Source organism: Peromyscus maniculatus, chromosome 22 (genome assembly GCF_049852395.1).
Source record: "Peromyscus maniculatus bairdii isolate BWxNUB_F1_BW_parent chromosome 22, HU_Pman_BW_mat_3.1, whole genome shotgun sequence".
NCBI classification, from domain to species: Eukaryota; Metazoa; Chordata; class Mammalia; order Rodentia; family Cricetidae; genus Peromyscus; species Peromyscus maniculatus.
This window is the reverse complement of record NC_134873.1, coordinates 18,307,661-18,329,516: the sequence shown is the minus strand read 5'-3', so window position 1 is coordinate 18,329,516 and position 21,856 is coordinate 18,307,661. Positions and strand designations below refer to the sequence as shown.

Sequence of the window (21,856 nt, the reverse complement as noted above, 5' to 3'; positions counted from 1 at the left end):
TTCAGGGGGCATAGGCAGAAAATTATGCAAGTGGAGCCCCCATGGTTGAAGACTGGTAGCCTCAGAAGAAGAAGAGATAAAAATGAAAATCCATACACATAAACTCCCTGTCTCTTGCCATGTGACATCCTCCCTGTTCCACATCTGGACTCTACCAGCAAAAGGTCTGTCACCAGATGTGACCTGTCAACACTGCTTCAACTCAGAGCCAAAATAAAGTTCTTTTCTTGATCAAGTGGCCTAGTATGTCCAGAAAAGATATTCTTTGTGTCTTAAATATTTAACCACCATGCTAGGGATGCCTACAGCTCATTCATAGTGCAGGTCCCTAGCATGCATGCAGTTGAGTTTAATCCATAGCATTACATAGAAAAGTTACAATAGTTAAAACAGTCCGCATGTGCGCAAAAACAAGACATACTGTACAAGTGATATAAATACAGTCTCCGTGTCCATTCGGTCCACTTGCCTAGTGTCTATGGTTGCTTTCATGTCACTGTGTCACAATGAAGTGGCCATGCTGAAGGAATAGATGGCAGCATAGTAAACCATATATATGTCTTTATATCTTTCCCCCAGTGCTGAGAGTGTCAAGCCCAGGGCCTCACACATGCTGGCCAAGCATCCTGCTATTAAGCTACACCTACTAAATGCCTTTCTACAAATTACATTTGTTATTTGTCTGGTTTTTCTTAAGATTTATTTATTTAGCCGGGCGTTGGTGGCGCATGCCTTTAATCCCAGCACTCGGGAGGCAGAGCCAGGTGGATTTCTGTGAGTTCGAGGCCAGCCTGGGCTACCAAGTGAGCTCCAGGAAAGGCGCAAAGCTACACAGAGAAACCCTGTCTCAAAAAAACCAAAAAAAAAAAAAAAAAAAAAAAAAAAAGATTTATTTATTTAATATGGATACAGTGTTCTGCCTGCAGGCCAGAAGAGGGCACCAGATCTCATTACAGAAGGTTGTGAGCCACCATGTGGTTACTGGGAACTGAACTCAGGACCTCTGAAGAGCTGACAGTGCTCTTAACCTCTGAGCCACCTCTCCAGCCGTTTGTCTGTTTATTGTATGTGTGTGTGTGTGTGTGTGTGTGTGTGTGTGTGTGTGTGTGTGTGTGTGTGTGTGTGTACTTGCACTGTGGCCTACATGGAAGTCAAGGGACAACTTGATAGTCAGCTCTCTTTTTTTAGTATTTTTTTTTTTTTAGATTTAGCTCTTTCTATGTGTACAAGTGTTTTGTCTGCAGGTATGTGTGTGTACCACATGCCTGCCTGGTGCCAACGGAGGTCAGAACAGGGCATCGGATCCCTGGAACTGGAGTTAGAGATGGTGAGCTGCCGTGTGGGTGCTGGGAACTGAACCTGGGTCCTCTGCAAGAACAACAAGAGCTCTTGACCCCGGATCCAGTTCTTCATGCCTGTGCTCTCTCCTGGGATTCAAACTCAGGTCACTAGGCTTGGCAGCAAGCGCCTTTACCTTCTGAGCCATCTCACCAGCCCTGGGTGTCTTCTAGAATGTACTATACACACTGCTCAGAGTGTTAGGTCAATCAAACACTTATCCTCTTACGCATAATCCAGGGCCTTTAGAATATTTAAATTCATTTAGCCTTCCCACACATGACATGCTGTTATAATCAGGAATTCTGCTTTTGTTTTGTTTTTTCAAAACAAAGTTTCTCTGCATAGCCCTGGCCATCCTGGAACTCACTCTGTAGACCAAACTGACTTTGAACTCAGTGATCCACCTGCCTCTGCATCCCAAGTGCTGGGATTAAAAGCATGCACCACCACTGCCTGGCAGGAATTTTATTTTTTAATACACTTTTTATTTCATAGTGCTCACAAAAGCTGTAATAGTAGTAACTAAACCCCATTTACCCTTTCTCCTCTATCTTTAGCATCTTTTTTTAAAATTTATTTTATGTGTATAGATATTTTGTCTGCATGAATATCTGTGTACCACATGTGTGCCCAAGACAGTCAGAAGAGGGCATCAGATCCCCTGGAACTGGAGTTACAGGCAGTTGTGAGCCACTATGTGGGTGCTGGTACTCAGCCCAGGTCCTCTGCAAGAGCAGCCAGTGATCTTAACCACTGAGCCATCTCCCAAACCCTACTGTTTTTGCTTTGATTGTTGTGGTTGTTGTTTGAGGCAGGGTTTCTCTGTGTAACAGCTCTGGCTGTTCTGTAACTCTCTCTGTAGACCAGGCTGGCCTCAAACTCACTAAGATCTGCCTGACTCTGCCTCTCAAGTGCTGGGATTAAAGGCGTGCACCATCGCTGCCCAGCTCTTACAGGCTCCGTAGTTAAGAGCTCTTGTTCTTGCAGAGGACCCAGCTCTTTAACAGATTCCCCGAAACTGGATTTGTCCCACCACCACGTGTATTGTTGGCACAAGTCCTCGTGGGAGTGGACCACGGCTCTGCCCCTTCGAGGTCCCAGAATCATCAATTCAGTGCACTTCAGGCTGTAGGGTCTCCAAGGGCTCGGGTGGTGCGTTTCTGACCCGGCCCAGAGAGGGCGCTCCTGACAGCCTCGCAGACGGAAGGAGCTGCAGCCAGGTGTGCCTTAGCCTCCGCGATGGAGCACCGGAAGAGCAGACTCAGCAAGGCTGTGGGGATCACCTGTGGGAAGGGGCAGGGCGAGCTGGAGAAAAGGTTATGTGAGAAAGACCCTGGGAGAGGCAGAGAATTGGGCACAGGAGGTAAGGTGGATGCAGGAATAGGAAGCTGTTACCAAGACTAGAAAGAAGTCCTGTGCAAAAGCCTCTCAGTCCTTCTTGATGCCCCAGAACAGAAGCCCCTTTGTTGGTATCTTTTTTTGCCTCTGTAGTTTCTGTCACAGTCACGCCTCCCCACCCCACCCCTACCCCCATCCACCTACCCCTCCAAATGGGAGCTCTATGTGGCATGGATCTCTGAGCTTTGTAAATCCAGTGTCACACCAAGTTCCATAGATGTTTAAGATCCTCAGAAAGTTTTGGTTGAATGGCCGGCAAGGGGGAAGGATACCTTTTCCTTCTCGTGGGCAACCTGGACATGGCCGGAGATGGGAGCAGCCCGGACATCATCTGACAGTGGTTGGGGAAAATGGATCGCTTGGAGGAGGCTCTCGATGCAGCAAGCCTTGGACTGTCCAGAGAACCACTGTAGAAGTAGTAAGGTCCGTGTCGGGGCAGATGCCAAGGAGAACGGAGAACAGTGTCACAGGAGAAGGACGGGATTTGAGGAGGTGGGCGGGGTGGGAGGGTGAGGGTAGGGGTGTTGGGCTCCTGAAGATTGGCAGAAGACACCGGAGAATTTGTCCCCTCTGACAATCCCATAATCACGAGGTATAACGAAAAACTGAGTTAAAGGAGTTGGTGGTGGACCATGGCTGGCCCATGAGAAGTGGGAAATTGGTGAGATTTACAGCTGCGATCCAACAACCCCATAGATCAATGCTCAATGGTAGCAACCTTCAAGGCCACCCATCTTTAAGGAGAAAATAAATAAGTTCAAAAAAATTTCATAAACATATTAAACAGGATATCAAATTAAAATTTCTAGAAAATAGTGTCTGGGAATAGAGGCCAGTAAAGAGCACATGCCTAGCATGTATGAACTATCAATTCAATCCCCAGCACCATACACTCATTAAAAAAAAAAAAAACTCAGCCGAGCGGTGGTGGCGAATGCCTTTAATCCCAGCACTCGGGAGGCAGAGGCAGGTGGATCTCTGTGAGTTCGAGGCCAGCCTGGACTACCAAGTGAGTCCCAGGAAAGGCGCAAAGCTACACAGAGAAACCCTGTCTCGAAAAACCAAAAAAAAAAAAAAAAAAAAAAAAAACTCAGAAAGCTAATACCATGTACCTAAAACAAGCAACAGAGACATAATGAATTAGTCTCAGTAAGTCACTGAGCAAATACAAACCACTGGAAGAGTGAAGCAGGCTGAGCAATGTGTCCAGTAAGTATCTGACAATGGTGCGTAACTGCTCTGTGGACGATGTCTGAATCAAGTCTTCTGGAACTGATGTTTCGCTCAGTGTCTTCCGACTTGCACCTATGGCTACTTTGAGCCTCTGCACTGCATTATGGGCCAGATTTAGTTGAAGCTGTAGCCGAATACAATCTTGATAAGCAGAAAAAACTCTACTGTCTTCCTCAACTGCTTTGTCTGATTTTCGCAAGAAGTATTGTGCATTGTTTGCACTGTTGAGAGGAGGAAGATCAATGCTCTGCAAAAGAGCCTCCAGACGATGACAGGCTAAGTTATATCTATGAGTAAAAATAAATGAAGTCATTCCTTCAGTCTTCTTCTGGAGCTACACACTAAAAAGCACATCTCTTAAAATACATTAAAGTACAACTACTATGAAGAATTATTGTTGGGCCAGGTACTGTGGAGAACACCTTTAATCCCCTTACCCTAGAGGCAAAGGGGGGCAGCAATCTGTGGCTGGAGGACAACCTGGTCCACACAGTCAATTCAAGGCCCCCCAAAGCTACAAATAAAGACCCTATCTTAAAGAAAACAAAACACCAAAACTACTGTTGACAAATATTAATGATACCAGTTAGCTAACAATACTCTCATGCTTTCAATCCTGCTGTAATGTACCTTTGCTCCTTTCCTTTTTTTTTTTAAGGTTTTATAAAATCTTTATTGACAAATAATTCACAGAGTATACAATTTGCCTGTCTGCACAATTTGATAGACTTTATTTGAAGTCTATCAAATTTTACAACATCGCTGTCTTCAATTTCATACACACATATAATGTATAGTGATTACATTCCACCTTATTTTTTTTAAATGAACATAATATTTGCAACTGTAACCATTTTTAAGTTCACAATTCAGTGGCATGAATTACATTCAAGATATTAATTACACTCATGATATTCATTAATTACACTCATGATATTAATTACATTTGTGGTATTCATTGATTACATTCCCAGTATTCATTCAATAACTATATTTATGATATGATTTATTACATTCATATTATGTCCTGATACTACTGTCCATTTGTAGGGCTTTTCCATCAGACAAAACAGAAACTCTGTACTTAAGAAATCACTGCTCTATATTCCTTTCTTCTCCATCTTGAGATAACGTCTTATCTTTCTGTCTCTATGAATTTGTATAAATCCATATCTGTCACCATGCACAAAACTCAAGTCCAAGTAGATCAGAGACCTCAACATAAATCCAGTTACACTGAACTTGATAGAAGAGAAAGTAGGAAGTACTCTTGAACGCATTGGCACAGGAGATCACTTCCTAAATATAACACCAGTAGCACAGACACTGAGAACAACAATTAATAAATGGGACCTCTTGAAACTGAGAAGCTTTTGTAGGGCAAAAGACACGGTCAATAAGACAAAAAGACAGTCAACAGAATGGGAAAAGATCTTCACCAACTCCACATCTGACAGAGGGCTGATCTCCAAAGTATATAAAGAACTCAAGAAACTAGACATCAAAATACTGAACAATCCAATTAAAAAATGGGCTATAGAGCTAAAGAGAGAATTCTCAAAACAAGAATCTCAAATGGCTGAAAGACATTTAAGGAAATGCTCAACATCCTTAGTCATTAGAGAAATGCAAATCAAAACGACTCTGAGACACCACCTTTTACACCTGTCAGAATGGCTATGATCAAAAACACTAATGACAGTCAATGTTGGAGAGGATGTGGAGCAAGGGGAACACTCCTTTGCTCCCTTCTAGGTAGATAGAGAAATAATTTAATAATATATGAACAATTTTCCACTGACCTGCACTGTATATCTTCTTGTAAAGCAACCATCATTGCTAAATGCTGGTCAATTTCTGGCTGGTTGGCAGATTCGCCTTCGCCTCTTAGAGGATCATGCATCAACTTCAGTTCACTTTCCCAAGGCAAGATATATGTATGTCCATAGTAAAATCCTAATGGGATCTTTGCTCTGGCATTTGTGTTTCCATAACATCCAATGACAGTTATCTGAAATGAAGAGTTAAAAATAAGCAAACATGTACGTGATACAATAAAAAAATCTGAGCTATGTATTTTGAAAAATACAGATTTACTTCTTCAACTATATGTCAATGTATTACTAAGAAACATGAAAAATATACACATTTACTTTCTTAAAGTTTTTTACCTTCATGAATCTGCACACAGGTGGTGGTATTAAGTCATGAAGACTTAGTGAATGGGTGCTTATATCGGAGGCCAAGTCTCCACAAGTGGGAATCAGTACATCTGTCAATAGTATAGGTCTTCCAAAATCCAAGGTCACAAGTCTCCTGGCTCCTATGAAGGAAAAAGAAGTAAGTGACCCACCAAAATAGGGATCAAATAACCAAATTATATACTCAAAAACAGATTAAGCAATTCTTCGTAAAAAAAAAAAATCAAGTTATTAAACTATGAATAAGTAGATAAGTAAAAATAGCTTTATCAATACTTATTCATAAAATCTCCTAATTGCTTAGTATGTCAAGGCTCAAGATTTGACCTCTCAACAAAAATCTGCTAGTGATGGTGGAACTATTAAGGTAACTCCATGTAGTTAAAAAGGAGGTTTATTTGGGGGTTTTATTTACAACAGGTAAAAGGATAGGTTACAGGGTCCAGGAGAGGTGAAGTGCAGCCCAGCGGTGTTCTCTGAAGATCTCTGTTTCATCTACCATCCAACAACCAGGATTACCAGGAACCAAGAGAGCCAGCATATCCCAGCTCGTAGGCATGACAGTTACCAGAAGCCTCAATACAGGTAGTACTTCCAGATCAAAGCTGGAACAACTACTCACTCACTACATGCTAGAGTTTTGAAAGCCTGAGGTCAAAAATTTTAAGACAGCCGGGCGGTGGTGGCGCACGCCTTTAATCCCAGCACTTGGGAGGCAGAGGCAGGCGGATCTCTGTGAGTTCGAGGCCAGCCTGGGCTACCAAGTGAGCTCCAGGAAAGGCGCAAAGCTACACAGAGAAACCCTGTCTCGAAAAACCAAAAAAAAAAAAAAAAAAAAAAAAAAAAAAAAAAAATTTTAAGACAGTTAATTCGAAAGCACTCAGCTAGAGTAAATTCTCATATTTATTTCAAACATTATAGTTTAACAACTAAGTCAGCGAATACATTAAAAGGTATATCTAATAAAGTACCTGTCTTTTATTCAGACACAGAATATTTTCTGTCTTAGTTTCACCATTAGATAGATTAGCCATACCAAGATGTAATTTCATTTGTAAGAGTCTTGTTAACTTCTGGGCCAAGAGTCCAATATACTGGGTTTAATATGTGGTAAACCATGGTTGAAATTACACAGTAACAGTACCATCAAAAAATATAAATCATAGGCTGGGTGGTGGTGGCGCACACCTTTGATCCCAGCACTGGGGAGGCAGAGGCAGGTGATCTCTGAATCCGAGGTCAGCCTGGTCTACAAAATGAGTTTCAGGACAGCCAGGACTACTACACAGAGAAACCCTGTCTCAAAATAAAAAAAGAGCACATACTGCTCTTTCAGGAGCCATATTTGATTCTCAGCACCCACATCAGGCTCCTTGCTCACAACCAACTCTAACTCTGGTTCCAGGGAAATCCAACTCCTCCACCCTCTGTGGGCACCTGAACTCATGTGCACAAAGCCAGATAAGACAGACACCATGCATGCAAACACACACACACACACACACACACACACACACACACACACACACACATATCCATTCACAAACTCATGCAGACAGACGTGCATACTACACAAATTAAAAAGAAAGCTTTTTTAAAAAATGCCTCAAGAAAGGCCTCCAGAAGATACAGACAACTCAAGTGGCTGCCCCAGAATAAATAGAGCAAGCACTGTCTTTCTAGGTCAGCACCATATCAGAAAACTTGAGAACAGATTTCTATTTCTGGTCTTATACACAACAAAAGCAAATCCCTTTACTGAAATGAAATGCAATTCATTAATAATACCATAATTCTTTTTCATTGAATTGGTATGAGGGGCAGTTTAGCAATCTTTACCATCTACACTCTGCAGAGAAAAAAAAGAAACGACTAAGATATACAAGAATAGTGCTGATTTGACAGAACTATATTAGAAGAAAAGGCAATTTCCAAGAGTTTCCAAAACAATAAATAAATGTCTAGTTCACTTCCTCACAGGCTCGTAGGATGCAGTTGTGTCCATGTACAGTATAAACAACTGTACCCATACAGAGCAACAATTTTCCCTCTATGTTATCAGCACCAAAGCTCCTACCAATTAATAATTAAATGTGCAGAAAATACCAAGAGAATGTTATAAGCTTTAAATTCTCTCTTCTAAAGCAAATAAGATTCAATTATCAATATAATGAAAAGCACAGATATAATATGTCCATTTTCCTCCTAAGGATATTAAAATTTTGCGTTGCTTTAGTATAGAACTGAATAGAATTAGAAGGTAAAAAATAGCTAAGAGTTATTTGTAAATATGCATACTCCCACACCAATTACAGATTTCTGAAATACTGCATGACAGAAATGTAGATATAATGCTAGCTTCAGGACACTACCTTACAGCCTTATTTCTGGCATAATGGTAACTGAGCAACTACAGTTCAAGCAGACTATTTGTATCATTCATATTTCAATAGGCAAGATTTAGATAGAATAATCTCACTTTTTCAATGTAATTAGCCAACCTATACAACTTGCACCTTCCATGGCTCTTATTCTTGGTAGCAAATGTAATTTGTTTGCAATAAGTCATAAAAGGGCCAACAGATTTAGGAAAGAAAAATAACTTGAAAAATGCAAAGATTACATGAATGCATTCGCTCTATAATAATGGACTGGTGAGGTGGAGGCTGAAGAAAAATGTGAGGCATGAGAAATTGCAAGGGCTAGACCAGAACCAAGTGGATTCTAGAAAAGAAGACAATGTAAATGTACTGATACTACTCTTGCTCTAAAAAAAGTCTAACCATAGCATTAAGCTAACTAGTCTCATTTCCTGATACACATTTTGAAATATTTTATAAAAGAAAAGTTATTATTTATTGAAAACATCATTTACCATTCTAGACTTGTTGGAATTTTTGTTATGTGCAGCAAGAATCACTGCAGGGGGATCAATGACTGAGCCTGGAAAAAGCTGTGCAAGCTCGGCATTAATCACAACAGAAACTGCTTCGTTGGGTGGAGTAAGTGGTGGAGTCATAAAAAGTGGTGTTGTTTTTGGAGTAGGTGGAATAACATCAGATGGATGGATGAAAAATCCAGGGGCAGCCACTGGGTTGGAAGGCACAGAGTTGTGAACAGGACCTGCTGCTGATGCTGATGCTGATGCTGCAGCTGCTGCAGCTGTTGTCTGGTGCAACTTGGCTTCCAGCTTTGCTTTCTGTAAAAGAAACAAAGGCAACACCTATAGAAGAATCCTGACTACCTACGTTGTGAGGAACACTCTATGATTCCATATAATGAAGTTAGACAGGATCAACTAGATCCTCATTACATGAAGATGAAACTGGACTCAACAGCACAGGAAGCCCTGCCTCACGAGGACACGTCTTGAAATGCTGTCTACAAATTTCCTGTACATTAGGGAACTAGAAATGGAGCAAAAGATGAAAAGTAAGCAGAACAATTAAATATAAATAATAAAACCAGGTTCTGCTAAAAACAAAATAAACCAAAAATAAATCAATGCTGACTGACCTAAGTTCTCAAGAGCAATTTGCAAAGTTTGCATTTAGTCAGCAATTAAATCTATAAACCATATTATCATTATTGCTATACTTAGAATTGAATTAATATAATTGGTCTTTTTAATGTCCTATATTCTCTATTCCATGAAAATTGTAACTGGTAACTTTACAATGTTTCTCCAAGAGTTTTTAAACATAAAATAGAATTAACTTCAAGACTCAACAAAAAGTATCATTTTCTCCCAATCATGTATTAAAAATGCATTCATAAAATTTTAATACATTTAAACATATCACAAAGACTTTACCTCAATTTTCTGTTGCAAACGATTAGCTCAGATTGAACAACCTACTTCCTTTATGAAAATAATGGTCATTTTTACAGTACTTTTCAGCTTTTGAAGTTTAGAGACATCATGAACAAAGAGCCAAATAGTCTCCAACCTGTTGCTGAAGCTTCAAAAGCTGCTGCTGTTTCTCTTGCAGCACCTGTAGCTGTTGCTCGGCTGAAGCCATTGCATGAGAGAGAGACTGCAAAGCTACCTGGGCTGCTGAACTCAGGGCTGTCGAGGCTTCCCCAACTGTCCCAGATGATAGTCCACCTACTGCAGGAGTAACCCCGAAGGAACTCACTGCCTAAGACAAGGAAAAAGCAAACATAGACCCAGGATGAAGAAAAACCCCACAGAGGTACATAGTCAAAGTACATAATTTGACATTAAAACTATATTCAGTATGTGACTTTAAAAAAAAAAAAAAAAGAGGTTGGGATTTCATTCAGTGTGATGGTATTGTGTTCCCCAAAATATTGTGCACCCTAATAAACTTATCTGGGGTCAGAGACAGAACAGCCACAATATTAAACATAGAGGATAGGCAGTGGTAGCACACGCCTTTAATCCAGAGGTAGAAATCCATCTGTTCAAGGATACAGCCAAGCATGGTGACTCACGCCTTTTATCCCAGGGAGTGATGGTAGAAAGTAGAAAGGTACTTCTACTTGTGAGGACCAGAAACTAGAGGCATTTGGCTGGTTAAGCATTTGGCTGGTTAAGCTTTCAGGCTTCTAGCAGCACAGTTCAGCTGAGAGCCATTCGGATATGAGGACACAGAGGCTTCCAGTCCGAGGAAACAAGACAAGCTGAGAAGTTGGCCAAGTGAGGTTAGCTGTGGCTTGTTCTGTCTTTCTGACCTTCCAGCATTCACCCCAATACTTGGCTCCAGGTTTGATTTTATTAATAAGAACTTTTAAGATTCATGCTACAATTCAGTGCTAGGGCACTTGCCTAAAAGGCTCAGAAACTGAGTTCAATCACCAGTATCACCATATACATACGAACACTGCAATGTAGTGTTACCGATACTGATACTCAAGATCTAAGAGGGTCCTAGATCTCAAATCTCAAATCAAAAATTTGAGTCATGCCAGGAGGTGGTGGTGCATGCCTTTAATCCCAGCACTGGGAGGCAGAGCCAGGTGGATCTCTGTTAGTTCGAGGCCAGCCTGGTCTACAAAGCGAGTTCCAGCAAAGGGGCAAAGCTACAAGAGAAACCCTGTCTCGAAAAACTAAAAAAGGAAAACAAAGCAATGTTCACCTTACTAGAACCTCAATACATATATATGTACTTTAAATCTGAAGTGTCATCAACACACTTCATAAACTAAACTTAGTGGTTATTACCACAAGGAAAAGATACAAAGAAAAATTTGAAGGACAACACACTAAAATTAACTGATAAATTCTTTTAAAACTCTATCCTTTCTATAACCAAAACCCAGGATTATAAACTGTGACGTTTCCTGTTGTTGGTGTTTTTTAATCTGCTTCTTTGACAGGACTAGGAACTTAATTCAGACTCTTGAGCACACTTGGTGTCTACCACTGAGCGATACAAGGCCTGTTACATTATAATGAAGAGGTTGAAATGGCACTTGCTTAAATAAGGTATCCAGCAAATCAGTTAAAGAAACAATTCAAGTCCTTCTATGGAAGAAATACAGACTTAGGCCAAAATACATATATCCTTTTGTTGTTGTTTTGTTTTCATTTTTCAAGACAGGATTTCTCTGTATTACCCTGGCTGTCCCAGAACTCACTCTGTAGAACATGCTGACCTCTAATTCACAAAGATCCTTCTGCCTTTGAGATTAAAGGCGCGTGCAACAGCCACCCAGTAAAAATACAAATATTATTTATTATAAAAATTTTAATTTTTACGCCAAAATATAATTATAAACATAAATATAAAGAATGAGGGCTGGAGAGACGGCTCAGTGGTTAAGAGCACTGGCTGCTCTTCCAGAGGACCTGGGTTCAATTCCCAGCACCCATATAGCAGCCCACAACTGTCTGTAACTCCAGTTCCAGGGGATCTGACAACTCCACACCAATGTACATAAAATAAATTTAAATAAATTATTTAAAAAATGAGAAAAATATATACATACACTAGAAAAACCAGAGAAGAAAAATCAAAATATTTCTGAGCAAAAATACTAAACTATTACAATTCTTTATTTTTTTAAAACCACAGCAAGTGTAGATTTACTAAGGAAAAGTGAGGAAAACTCTTTAAGGTGGGAAGGATCCAAGGAAGGCATACCATATTATATTCTTTTACCACAAGCTCAAGATGTAGACTAGCAGTTTTCCAAAACAGCTACCTTATTCTGACCACAGGAGGGCAGTGTGTCTCACAAAAAAAATCCTACTGGAACTGTTCAAACTACACAACACAATTTAAACAAACTACTCTTATGACAATATGATCAAACATGAAAAAAAAATTAGAAATCAACAGTATAGGGCTGGAGAGATGGCTCAGTGGTTAAGGGCACTGTCTGTTCTTCCAGAGGTCCTGAGTTCAATTCCCAGCACGCACATGGTGGCTCACAACCATCTGTAACCGGAGCTGATGCCCTCTTCTGTCTGATGCCCTCTCCATCATGCAAATGGAGCACTCATATACATAAGATACATAAATAAATAAATCTTTAAAAAATTAACAGTATAAAGAACTCAAGGGCACGGCTGGAGAGATGGCTCAGCTGTTAAGAGCACCGACTTACTGCTCTTCCAGAGGACTGGGGGTCAATTCCCAGACGCCACACGGCCACAAACAACTGTTTGTATCCTAGTTCCAGTGGACCCAACACCCTCACACAGACATACGAGCAGGCAAAACAACAATTTCAATTTCTCCTTAAAGTAACGTTTCTTCGTAAATACACGTTTTTAACTTTTTTTTTTTTTCAAAACAAGACTTGGCACTAATACTCATTCTGAAATGACTTCTAAATTCCGTATAACAAAATTGTGGGCGGGGGCGGGGTGTGTGTGCCCACTAAACACAATTTCGTCGGTCCACCTTCACTTTGGCTAAAGAAAAGTGGAGGCCCGGTAAACTACACGTCCCACCATGCATTGCTGCCTTATTCAGAGTAGGTCTCTACGGAAACAGAAAAAAAAAAAAAAATTCTCCAAGTCCCACCTGTTACTTCGTTTCTAAACACCTCCTGCACTTTCAGCTCGGACGGCAAACACAAAAGCCTCGTGACCTGCCGTTGGCTCCCAGAGCCAGATAAGCGGGGGCCCCGGGGTCTGGTGGCACCAGCGCCTCGGCGGGGGGAAACGACACCGAGCTCCAGCGCTCCCCTCTCCTTCCCGGGGCTGGATGCACGCACAAGCCTCCTCCTGCCTGCATCCAATCGGGGCTCTCCAAGGCGCACAAGGGAGAAGAACCGGTTACTGGGCAAGCACAACACACCGTGCCGAAACAAGGGCTAGCAGTGCGGGGGCGCCGGCGACGTGACCCCCGACAGGGCAACCTCGGAACACCGAGGGGTCCGCTCGCAGCCCCCGGGAGAACCGGCAGCCAGCCGTGCCACCAACCCCCTCGCGCCGGCGCCCCGCTCTCCTCGGCGCTCGCCAACGCGACCCTAACCGCCGCCCTCTGCGCGCGCTTTCGAGCCCCTCAGCCCGGCCGCGGGGCCAAGTGACCTCCCTTCCCCGGAGACCGGCAGCCCGGCGAGAAAGCCAACTCCTCCCGCCGGCCTTGCCCTCCGCGCCCCCCTCCTTACCGTCTTGGCGGCCTCCGCCCAGGTCCTGCCCTTCTTCCTACGGCCCTTTTCCCTCATGTCGGGTCCTGAACTGACTGGGAGGCTTCCGTGCCCCGGCTCGGCTGCCTTCCTTTTGTTTTCGAGACGGTTTATTTGTGCAACTTCGGCTGTCCTAGAACTCACTCTGTAGACCAGGTTGGCCTCGAACTCACAGAGATCTGCCTGCCTCTGCCTCCCGAGTGCTGGGATTAAAGGTGTGTGCCACCACTGGCTGAAAGTATTTGTTGTTAATGATACAGAATGCATGTATAGGGGGCTAGGAATAAATCTCGGTGCAAACATTCCTGCCTCCCCTGGATTCTGGGTTTTGAACCTGCAGCCTTGTGTTAGCCTTGTACCACTCAGCTATACTCCCGACCATTTTTGTTGTTGTTTTTGAGACAGTCTCCCCGAATTATCAGTTGTTCTTGAATTCTGTCTGTAGCTTGGGCAGCCTTTGAACTTGCCCTCCTCATTGCTCAGCCTTTCCAGTGCCTTCACCATGAAGGCACAACTCTAGAGACAACCTATTGTCTAGCACGTAAGAGATCACTAGATGGGTTCCAGCAGTTCATACAACCTCCTTTTATTATTGGCAATATTTCCTGTCTCAAAAGCGGTGTCCTGGCCCATCCTTGTCTTCCTAGCACTAAGGCAATTAGAAGCTTAAGGTTGCCCATGAGGTCTGCTGAGAAGCATGTTCCAGGTCAGCCCTGGCTGTATGAGACCCTGTGTCAAAAAAGAACCAACAAATAAAAAGTGTGTGTGTGTGTGTGTGTGTGTGTGTGTGTGTGTGTGTGTGTGATACATGTGGGTTCCTTTGTGGCTTTTTGAAATAGGGTGTCTCTCTTTGTAGCCCTGGCTGTCATGGAGACTAAGACTGGCCTGGAACTCACAGAGATCACCTGCCTCTCTCTGCCTCCTGAGTGTTGGAATTAAAGGGGTGCATCACCACACTCAACCTACATGTGGATTTTTTGAGTAAAAGATTGATACCTTTCCTCAAATTTTAAATTTATCTTTACTTATTTATACTAGGGAACAAATCCAGGACTTCAACATGTAGGCAAGTGCTCACCCACTGAGTTTACATCTTTACCTCTCAGTTCAAAAGGGCTATATTAACTAGAAAGAAAAAAAAAAAAGGTTGAGAGACCATCAGCTACTGATCACAGGATTCTGGCAATTGATACATATATATATTTTCACCAATCCCTTTAATAACTCACAGTACTATACATAAGATTCATGGTACATGCCACCTCAGTTCAAAGCCTGTCTCTAGTCAACTCAAGAAGGCCCAACTCAAGCCAAACCAGGGAGACCTCTAAGAGCTTGAGGCCCTAACCAGTCTTGACCAATTTGCCAACTCTAACATGCTTGCCTAAAGTCAGGTCATGACTGGGAACCGGCTCTATATTGGTTCTGCTCGGAATCCATGCCTCTGACCCTACCTGGAGCAATAGCAATGGCATTATGTGACAGACATTTCCTGGGGAAACACAGAGACACAACATGCTCATCTACTCACTTCAGTAAGAGAGCCCACAACAGACCAAAGTAAGAATTGCACCAATGTCCAATATGACGAACCAGTGAGTTTTGTATTGGGGTCACTAACAAGAGCATGGGTGAGTGGTGACTTACAAGGAGCAGGAATGATGACAAAAGCAGCTGCATCACCAGAGAGCCTAACATGGGTGCAAGCTCAGAAAACTCCAGCTTGACCGAATCTCTCTCTTGTTAGGTGGTTTTCCTGATCAGAATCTTGTTTGTTTGTTTGTTTGTTTGTTTTTGAGACAGGGTTTCTCTGTGTATCCCTGGCTGTCCTGGAACTCATTAATTTAAGTTATAAGAGCTAGTTGAGAAAAAAGATTAATCTAAGATCAAGCTTTCATAATAAGTCTCCATGTCCCAAAGAAAAGTCCAGTTACATTTGGCGTCCAACATGGGACATATAAATCCACATAGTGCCTGAGAAAGCTAATAAAAGTTCCAAACATGGAGATGGATGCGGCTTCCTGGTGAACCACAGTCTCTCAGGTATGCTTAGTGCTCTGGGCGTGCCTGTGGGACCCAAAACGGGCAGAGCCAGCAGCCAGTGCAATGTGTTAATTGGAGCTGTGTGGCAGTCAGAAAACCGTGTGCAGGTGTGCACACACATACATACACATAGACAGACAGACAGACAGATACACACAAAAGCCAGGTACAGCCCGGAAAAAACCTCTGAACAGGTTACAGAGTGCTTAAAAATATGCTTAGGTGCTAAAGAAAGAAAAAATGAGTATAGACAATCATAAAATAAATAGTTTAAAAATAATAAAGTATTTTAAAAAGGAGTGAAGTAATATAAAAAAAAATTAGCCAGCTGGGTTGTGGTGGCGCACGCCTTTAATCCCAGCACTCGGGAGGCAGAGCCAGGCAGATTTCTGTGAGTTCAAGGCCAGCCTGGACTACCAAGTGAGTTCCAGGAAAGGCGCAAAGCTACACAGAGAAACCCTGTCTCAAAAAAAAAAAAAAAAAAAAAAAAAATTAGCCATGTAAGGATGGGAAATACACAAGATGCTCTGATCCTGTATGTTGCTCTATTGACTTTAAATGTTTGAAACGCTGATGAGCAAAGGGCAAACATTGCTGAGAGATAATTAGATCATATATATAAAAAATACTAAATTAAACCAGCGTATAAATATTAAGGATGTCTTAACTTTAGAATGAAAGTCAAAAATTGTGTTGCATTGGAGGAGAGGTTATGCCTTTGTTTTCACATAAAACAAAAAGCTATGGATTTCTTCAAAATTAATAAAGATCATGTTTGATTGGGGAAGACCTCCTAAAAATCTTGGCTACAGACATAAAGGAAAAACATAAACAAAAAAAATTATCTACAAGACAGGTGACATATAAACTGATCCTTCTACATGGGAACAGCTCTGAGACTAAAGGAAATATGATAAATTTTGTTGGCTACAGAGTCCTAATGAAAATTTGGTTATACAGTCCAAATGGATTTATAAAGTTGACAGATGCCTTTTACCTGCTCAAACATACAACAAAAAAAAATCATCTTTAGCTGACTTGTGCACACTGCACATTCCATACTTGTGTTGATGCAGATATATATGTTACCTTTAAAGTTTGCCGGGTGGTGATGGTGCACACCTTTAATCCCAGCACTTGGGAGCCAGAGGCAGAAGGATCTCAGTGAGTTTGAGGCCAGCCTGGTCTACAAAGCAAGTTCCAGGACAGCTGGACTGTTATACAAAGAAACCCTGTCTCAGAGAGAAAAAAAAAAAAAATTATGTGTTTACAGAAAGAAAGAAAAAAAAAAAAAGACCAGACACCAGTAAAAACAAGTAGCCCAAGTGATCCAGCCTCTTAGAATGCCTCTGTTACAGTTTCCTCAAAATTCTACATCCAGAACAACTTTAAAGCTGCTAGTTGAGATGGTCCTCCCTCACAGACTACTCCACCCAGTACTTCACTTTCCCATCACACAGAGACTAAACAAAAAATAATACAGCTAGCTCTCCCAGGACTTGACCATTATCCCAGTTTTCTCAAGGTCCCATAAAAATGTCATCACCCCCAGACAACAAAAAGCAGCCTAAAATATACAACACCCACATTTCCAAGAAGTAGGGTGGGTAGTTTTTGGTCATTCAATGGGTTAAAAATGTTTGTCATCATTTGGGGGCTTGGTTGCAAATTGCTTGCTCTGCACTTTTTTTTTTAAAAAAAGATTTATTTATTTATTATGTATACAGTGCTCTGTCTGCATGTACCCCTGCCCACCAGAAGAGGGCACCAGATCTCATTACAGATGGTTGTGAGTTACTGTAAGGTTGCCAGGAACTGAACTCAGGACCTCTGGAAGAGCAGTCAGTGCTCTTAACCTCTGAGCCATCTCTCCAGCCCTACACTTCTTATTTACTCAGTTAATATTATATGGGGTCTCTGATGAGGTTAAAAAACTAGATATAGTTTTATAGTTTGCCTTATTACCAAATTAAAAAAAAAAAACTAACAAAAGGGATGTAAAAGTTATGAGGTTGAGGGACATAAAAGCTTGTTTATCAAAGAAAGTATTTTAACATCAAAAAAAATTTGAGATTGGTAATAGAAGTTATGATAGAAAATAATTTAGGTATGAAACTTTGAACTCACCAAGATAAGATAGGTAACATAGAAGTTTCTTCAGATTTGCCAAATACAAATGGACTGCACATTGTAAATGCAATCCTTACTTGACAATTGTTCTTTTTTTTAAATGTATTTTTATTTTATTTGCATTGGTGTTTTGCCTGCATGTTTGTGTGAGGGTGTCAGATCTCCTGGAAATGGAGTTACAGATAGTTATGAGCTGCCATGTGGGTGCTGGGAATTGAACCTGGGTCCTCTGGAAGAGCAGCCGGTGCTCTTAGCCACTGAACCATCTCTCCAGTCCCAAATAATTGCTCTAATTCTATATAGTTTTACTGTGTTAGAGTTAAAAACCTTTCCTTTTTATTTAGACAAAAAGGGGCAAAGGTTCAGAATATTTGTTTACACTGTGTGAAGATGTGTCACTGTGCTTGATTTAATAAAGAGCTGAATGGTCAATAGCTAGGCAGGAGAGAATAGGCGGGACTTCCGGGCAGAGGAAGGAACTCGGGATGAATCTAGGCCTATGAGAGATGCCAGCAAGGCACTGAAGAAGTCAGACATGTGGTACAGAGGAGACGTAACCGAGACACTTGACAGAACCTAGATAATAAAAACAGATTAAGTTATAAGAGCTAGTTCAGAGAAGGCCTAAGCTAAGGCCAGGCTTTCATAGTTAATAATAAGTTTCCATGTTGTTATTTGTGAGCTGGCGGCCCAAAGAACAGTCCGACTATACTCTGTAGTCCAGGCTGGCCTCATGCTCACAGAGATCCGCCTGCCTCTGCCTCCTGAGTGGGGAATTAAAAGTGTGCGCCACCACTGCCCTCTCTGATCAGAATCTTAATCCCAGCAACTGTTGACCGCCATTTATACCATTGGTAGGCACCTTCAAAAATCAAGTTTTTATGTTCTCTGGGCATGTGACCTTCTGTTATCATCTGAGGCTCCTGAGCCTCCTTTACCTTCTTGGAGCAAATGTTTCAATTTGGAGGGAATATTGCAATTAGAAGGAATATGACCTTCAGCAAGTGGCTATATAGGGCAAAACTTGATGGTCTGAGCCAGACTTCCCATCTAAGTTTATTACACATGTGGGAACTTGGACATACACATCAATGAATGTGAGCTTTCTATCCTAGTATACCTTGTCATCAAAGAGGGTGAATCCCCACTTCTTCGCCTTCTGTGGGATCTGGCACTTCACTAAGTACAAGACTTTGCTTCTGCAGGGCTACGGCCAGCAGGAGCATAGAGCAAAGGAGAAGACAGATAATATGTTGAATTACAGCCTTCACATAATCCAGAGCCAGACACAGTGGGAAGCTGAGGCAGGAGGATTATGAGTTCCAGACAGCCTGGGCTACATAACAAGTTCTAGAGTTGTTTTCAACTATGAATTAAATACCAGAAACTGGAAGAGAACAAAGATATGCCTGTGTCTTCATTATTATATTTGCATTGTTTTTATTTATGTATTTTATTGTATTTTATTTGTTCTATATGTGTGTGGGTGCATGTATGCAATGGCAAATGTGTGGTAGGTCAGAGGACAGCTTTTAGGAGTTAATTCTCTCCTCTCATCTTGTGGGTCCCAGAGAGCAAACTCAGGTTATCAGTCTTAGCAACAAGTACCTTCACTTGCTGAACCATCTCACTGGCCAACAGATGCATTTTTTGTTTGTTTTTGTGGTTGCTGTTGTTGTTTTTAGGTTTTGAGACATGGTCTCACTACCACAGATGCATTTTTTTTTATTGACTGCTTATTTATAAGGAGGAACTAGACAAAGGAGCACGAAGAGAAAACTAGAGCTGACTGGGCTGGGCTGGGCTGCAGGTGGCTAAATGCTGCGGGCCTGGAGGAAACAGGAAGGAAGGCAGAGGAACTGGAGGCCAGCCAGAAGTATCTGGGAACAGCCCAGCTGTGTGACTCTTTAGTTAGCACAGGCTTTGTCCAGCCAGATGTCCTCAGCATCTTGTTGGTCCCCACCCCCGCCCCCGAGGAATTTGACTATTCATTCTGAAGTTGTCTCAAATGTTCCTCATAATCACACCGACTCCTCAGAGGCCGAATACATTTTTCAAATTTGTTTATTTTTGTTGTACTGGGAATTGAATGGAGGGCCTTGCTCATACTAGATAAGTGCTCTAAACTGAACTATATCTCTACCTCTCAAATCATTCTTTTATTTTTAAATTAATTAATTTATTTATTTATCTATCTATTTATTTATTTTTGGTTTCTCAAGACAGGGTTTCTCGTGTAGCCCTGGCTGTCCTGAATGAAAGTCACTCTGTAGACCAGGCTGGCCTCGAACTCACAGAGATCCACCTGCCTCTGCATCTGAAGTGCTAGGGTTAAAGGTGTGTGCCACCACCATCTGGCTCTCAAACCATCCTTACATGCTGATTATAACAAGAGATTTTTTACGTAGAGGGGAGACGCAGCCAGGACCTAAATAGGTTTCAGTTCCTCCTGACATTGTTATTTACTGATAGATAAGAAATTTTTTAAATATTTTTTTTAATTCTTTGAGAATTTCATTTAGCATAAACATGTGCTGTCTATATAATTCTCCATGTGGGGCCATCCACTGGATTTGGGTGACTACAAGAAGCCATACCCTCACAGAAAACTGACTCCCCCCCCCCCATAGGCCATTGTTCCTCAGATAGGGTCGGAGAGCAATTTATGTAGATTTTTCAGGCCCTCGGTGTTATCTCTTAAAAGATGCACTGAGGCTGGGTAGTAGTGGTGCATGCCTTTAATCCAAGCACTCTGGGGAGGCAGAGGCTGACAGATCCCTGTGAGTTTGAGGCCATCCTGGTTTACAGAATAAGTTCCAGGACAGGCTCCAAAGCTACACAGAGAAACCCTGTCTCAAAAAAAAAAAAAAAAAAAAAAAAAAAAAAAAAAAAAAAAAAAAGAAAGAAAAAGAAAAAAAGAAAAGAAAAAAAAAGATAGACTGACTTGCCCAATGAATACTCAATTTTATGTCATATATGATGGTTCATGCTTGCAATCCTAGTACTCAGGGAGGTGGAGGAGAAAGGATTCTTATGAGTTCCATGCCAGCCTGTCCTACACAGTAAGTTTCCGAACAGTGTGCACTATATAACTAGATCTGTCTGCAAACAAATAAAACCACAAAGATGTATCTTTAGTAAGGCATGGTGATGCGTGCCTCAAGTCCTAGTGACTCAGGAGGGTGGCTTGAGTCCAGGATTTTCAAGGCCCTGTCTCAATAAATAAAACAAAACATGGTGGCACACAACTTGAATTTCAACACTAGGAAGGTTTCAGGAGAATTAAAAGTTAAAAAAAAAAAAAAGAAAGGGAGGGAGGGAGGGGTTGGGGGGTGAATAGAAGAAGGGAGGGAGGGATAAAGGGAAGGAGGGAGGGTGGGAGGGAGAGAAGGAGGAAAGAAAGAAAGGAATGGACTAGAGAGATGGCTAGATGGTTAAGAGTACTTGCTGTTCTTCCAGAGGACCTGAGTTCAATTCCCAGTACCCAGATCATGTGGTTCACAATTACACAATTTTAACTCCAGCTCCAGGGGATATAATGCCCTCTTCTGGTCTTCAGGGACACCTGCATTTATGTGTGTATAACCACACAGAGACACATGATTTTATATATATATATATATATATATATTTAGACAGGGTCTCTTCTATGTAGCACTGGCTGGCCTGGAACTTACTATGTAGACCAGGCTGGCCTCGAGCTCAGAGAGATCTGCCTGCTGCTGCCTCAAGTACTGGGATTAGAGGTGTGCAACACCACACCAGGTTAAAATAATTTAAAAAAAAGAAAAAAGATGGTATGTAAAATGAAAAAAAAAAAAAACTTTTTAAAATAAAATAAAAAAGCCGGGCGGTGGTGGCGCACGCCTTTAATCCCAGCACTCGGGAGGCAGAGCCAGGCGGAT

The 21,856-nt window shown here is 41.7% G+C and overlaps 3 protein-coding genes across 3 annotated transcripts in view; 2 read left to right on the top strand and 1 right to left on the bottom strand.

Annotated features, from left to right (window-relative positions):
• The window catches only part of LOC143270188 (putative Polycomb group protein ASXL2), a 287,604-nt gene that overhangs the window by 118,105 nt on the left and 147,643 nt on the right, over nucleotides 1-21,856 (top strand). The window lies entirely within an intron of this gene.
• Nucleotides 1-21,856, top strand: part of LOC143270181 (uncharacterized) — a 69,795-nt gene that overhangs the window by 10,032 nt on the left and 37,907 nt on the right. The window lies entirely within an intron of this gene.
• LOC143270114 (dual E2 ubiquitin-conjugating enzyme/E3 ubiquitin-protein ligase BIRC6-like) lies at nucleotides 1,805-13,817 on the bottom strand. Its single transcript, XM_076558940.1, has 7 exons — nucleotides 13,761-13,817; nucleotides 13,172-13,463; nucleotides 10,124-10,315; nucleotides 6,144-6,295; nucleotides 5,775-5,983; nucleotides 3,913-4,259; nucleotides 1,805-3,146 (listed from the first exon to the last, which is right to left on the bottom strand). Exons 1-7 carry the CDS (start codon nucleotides 13,815-13,817, stop codon nucleotides 3,067-3,069), a joined length of 1,329 nt encoding a protein of 442 aa, XP_076415055.1. The 3' UTR covers nucleotides 1,805-3,066.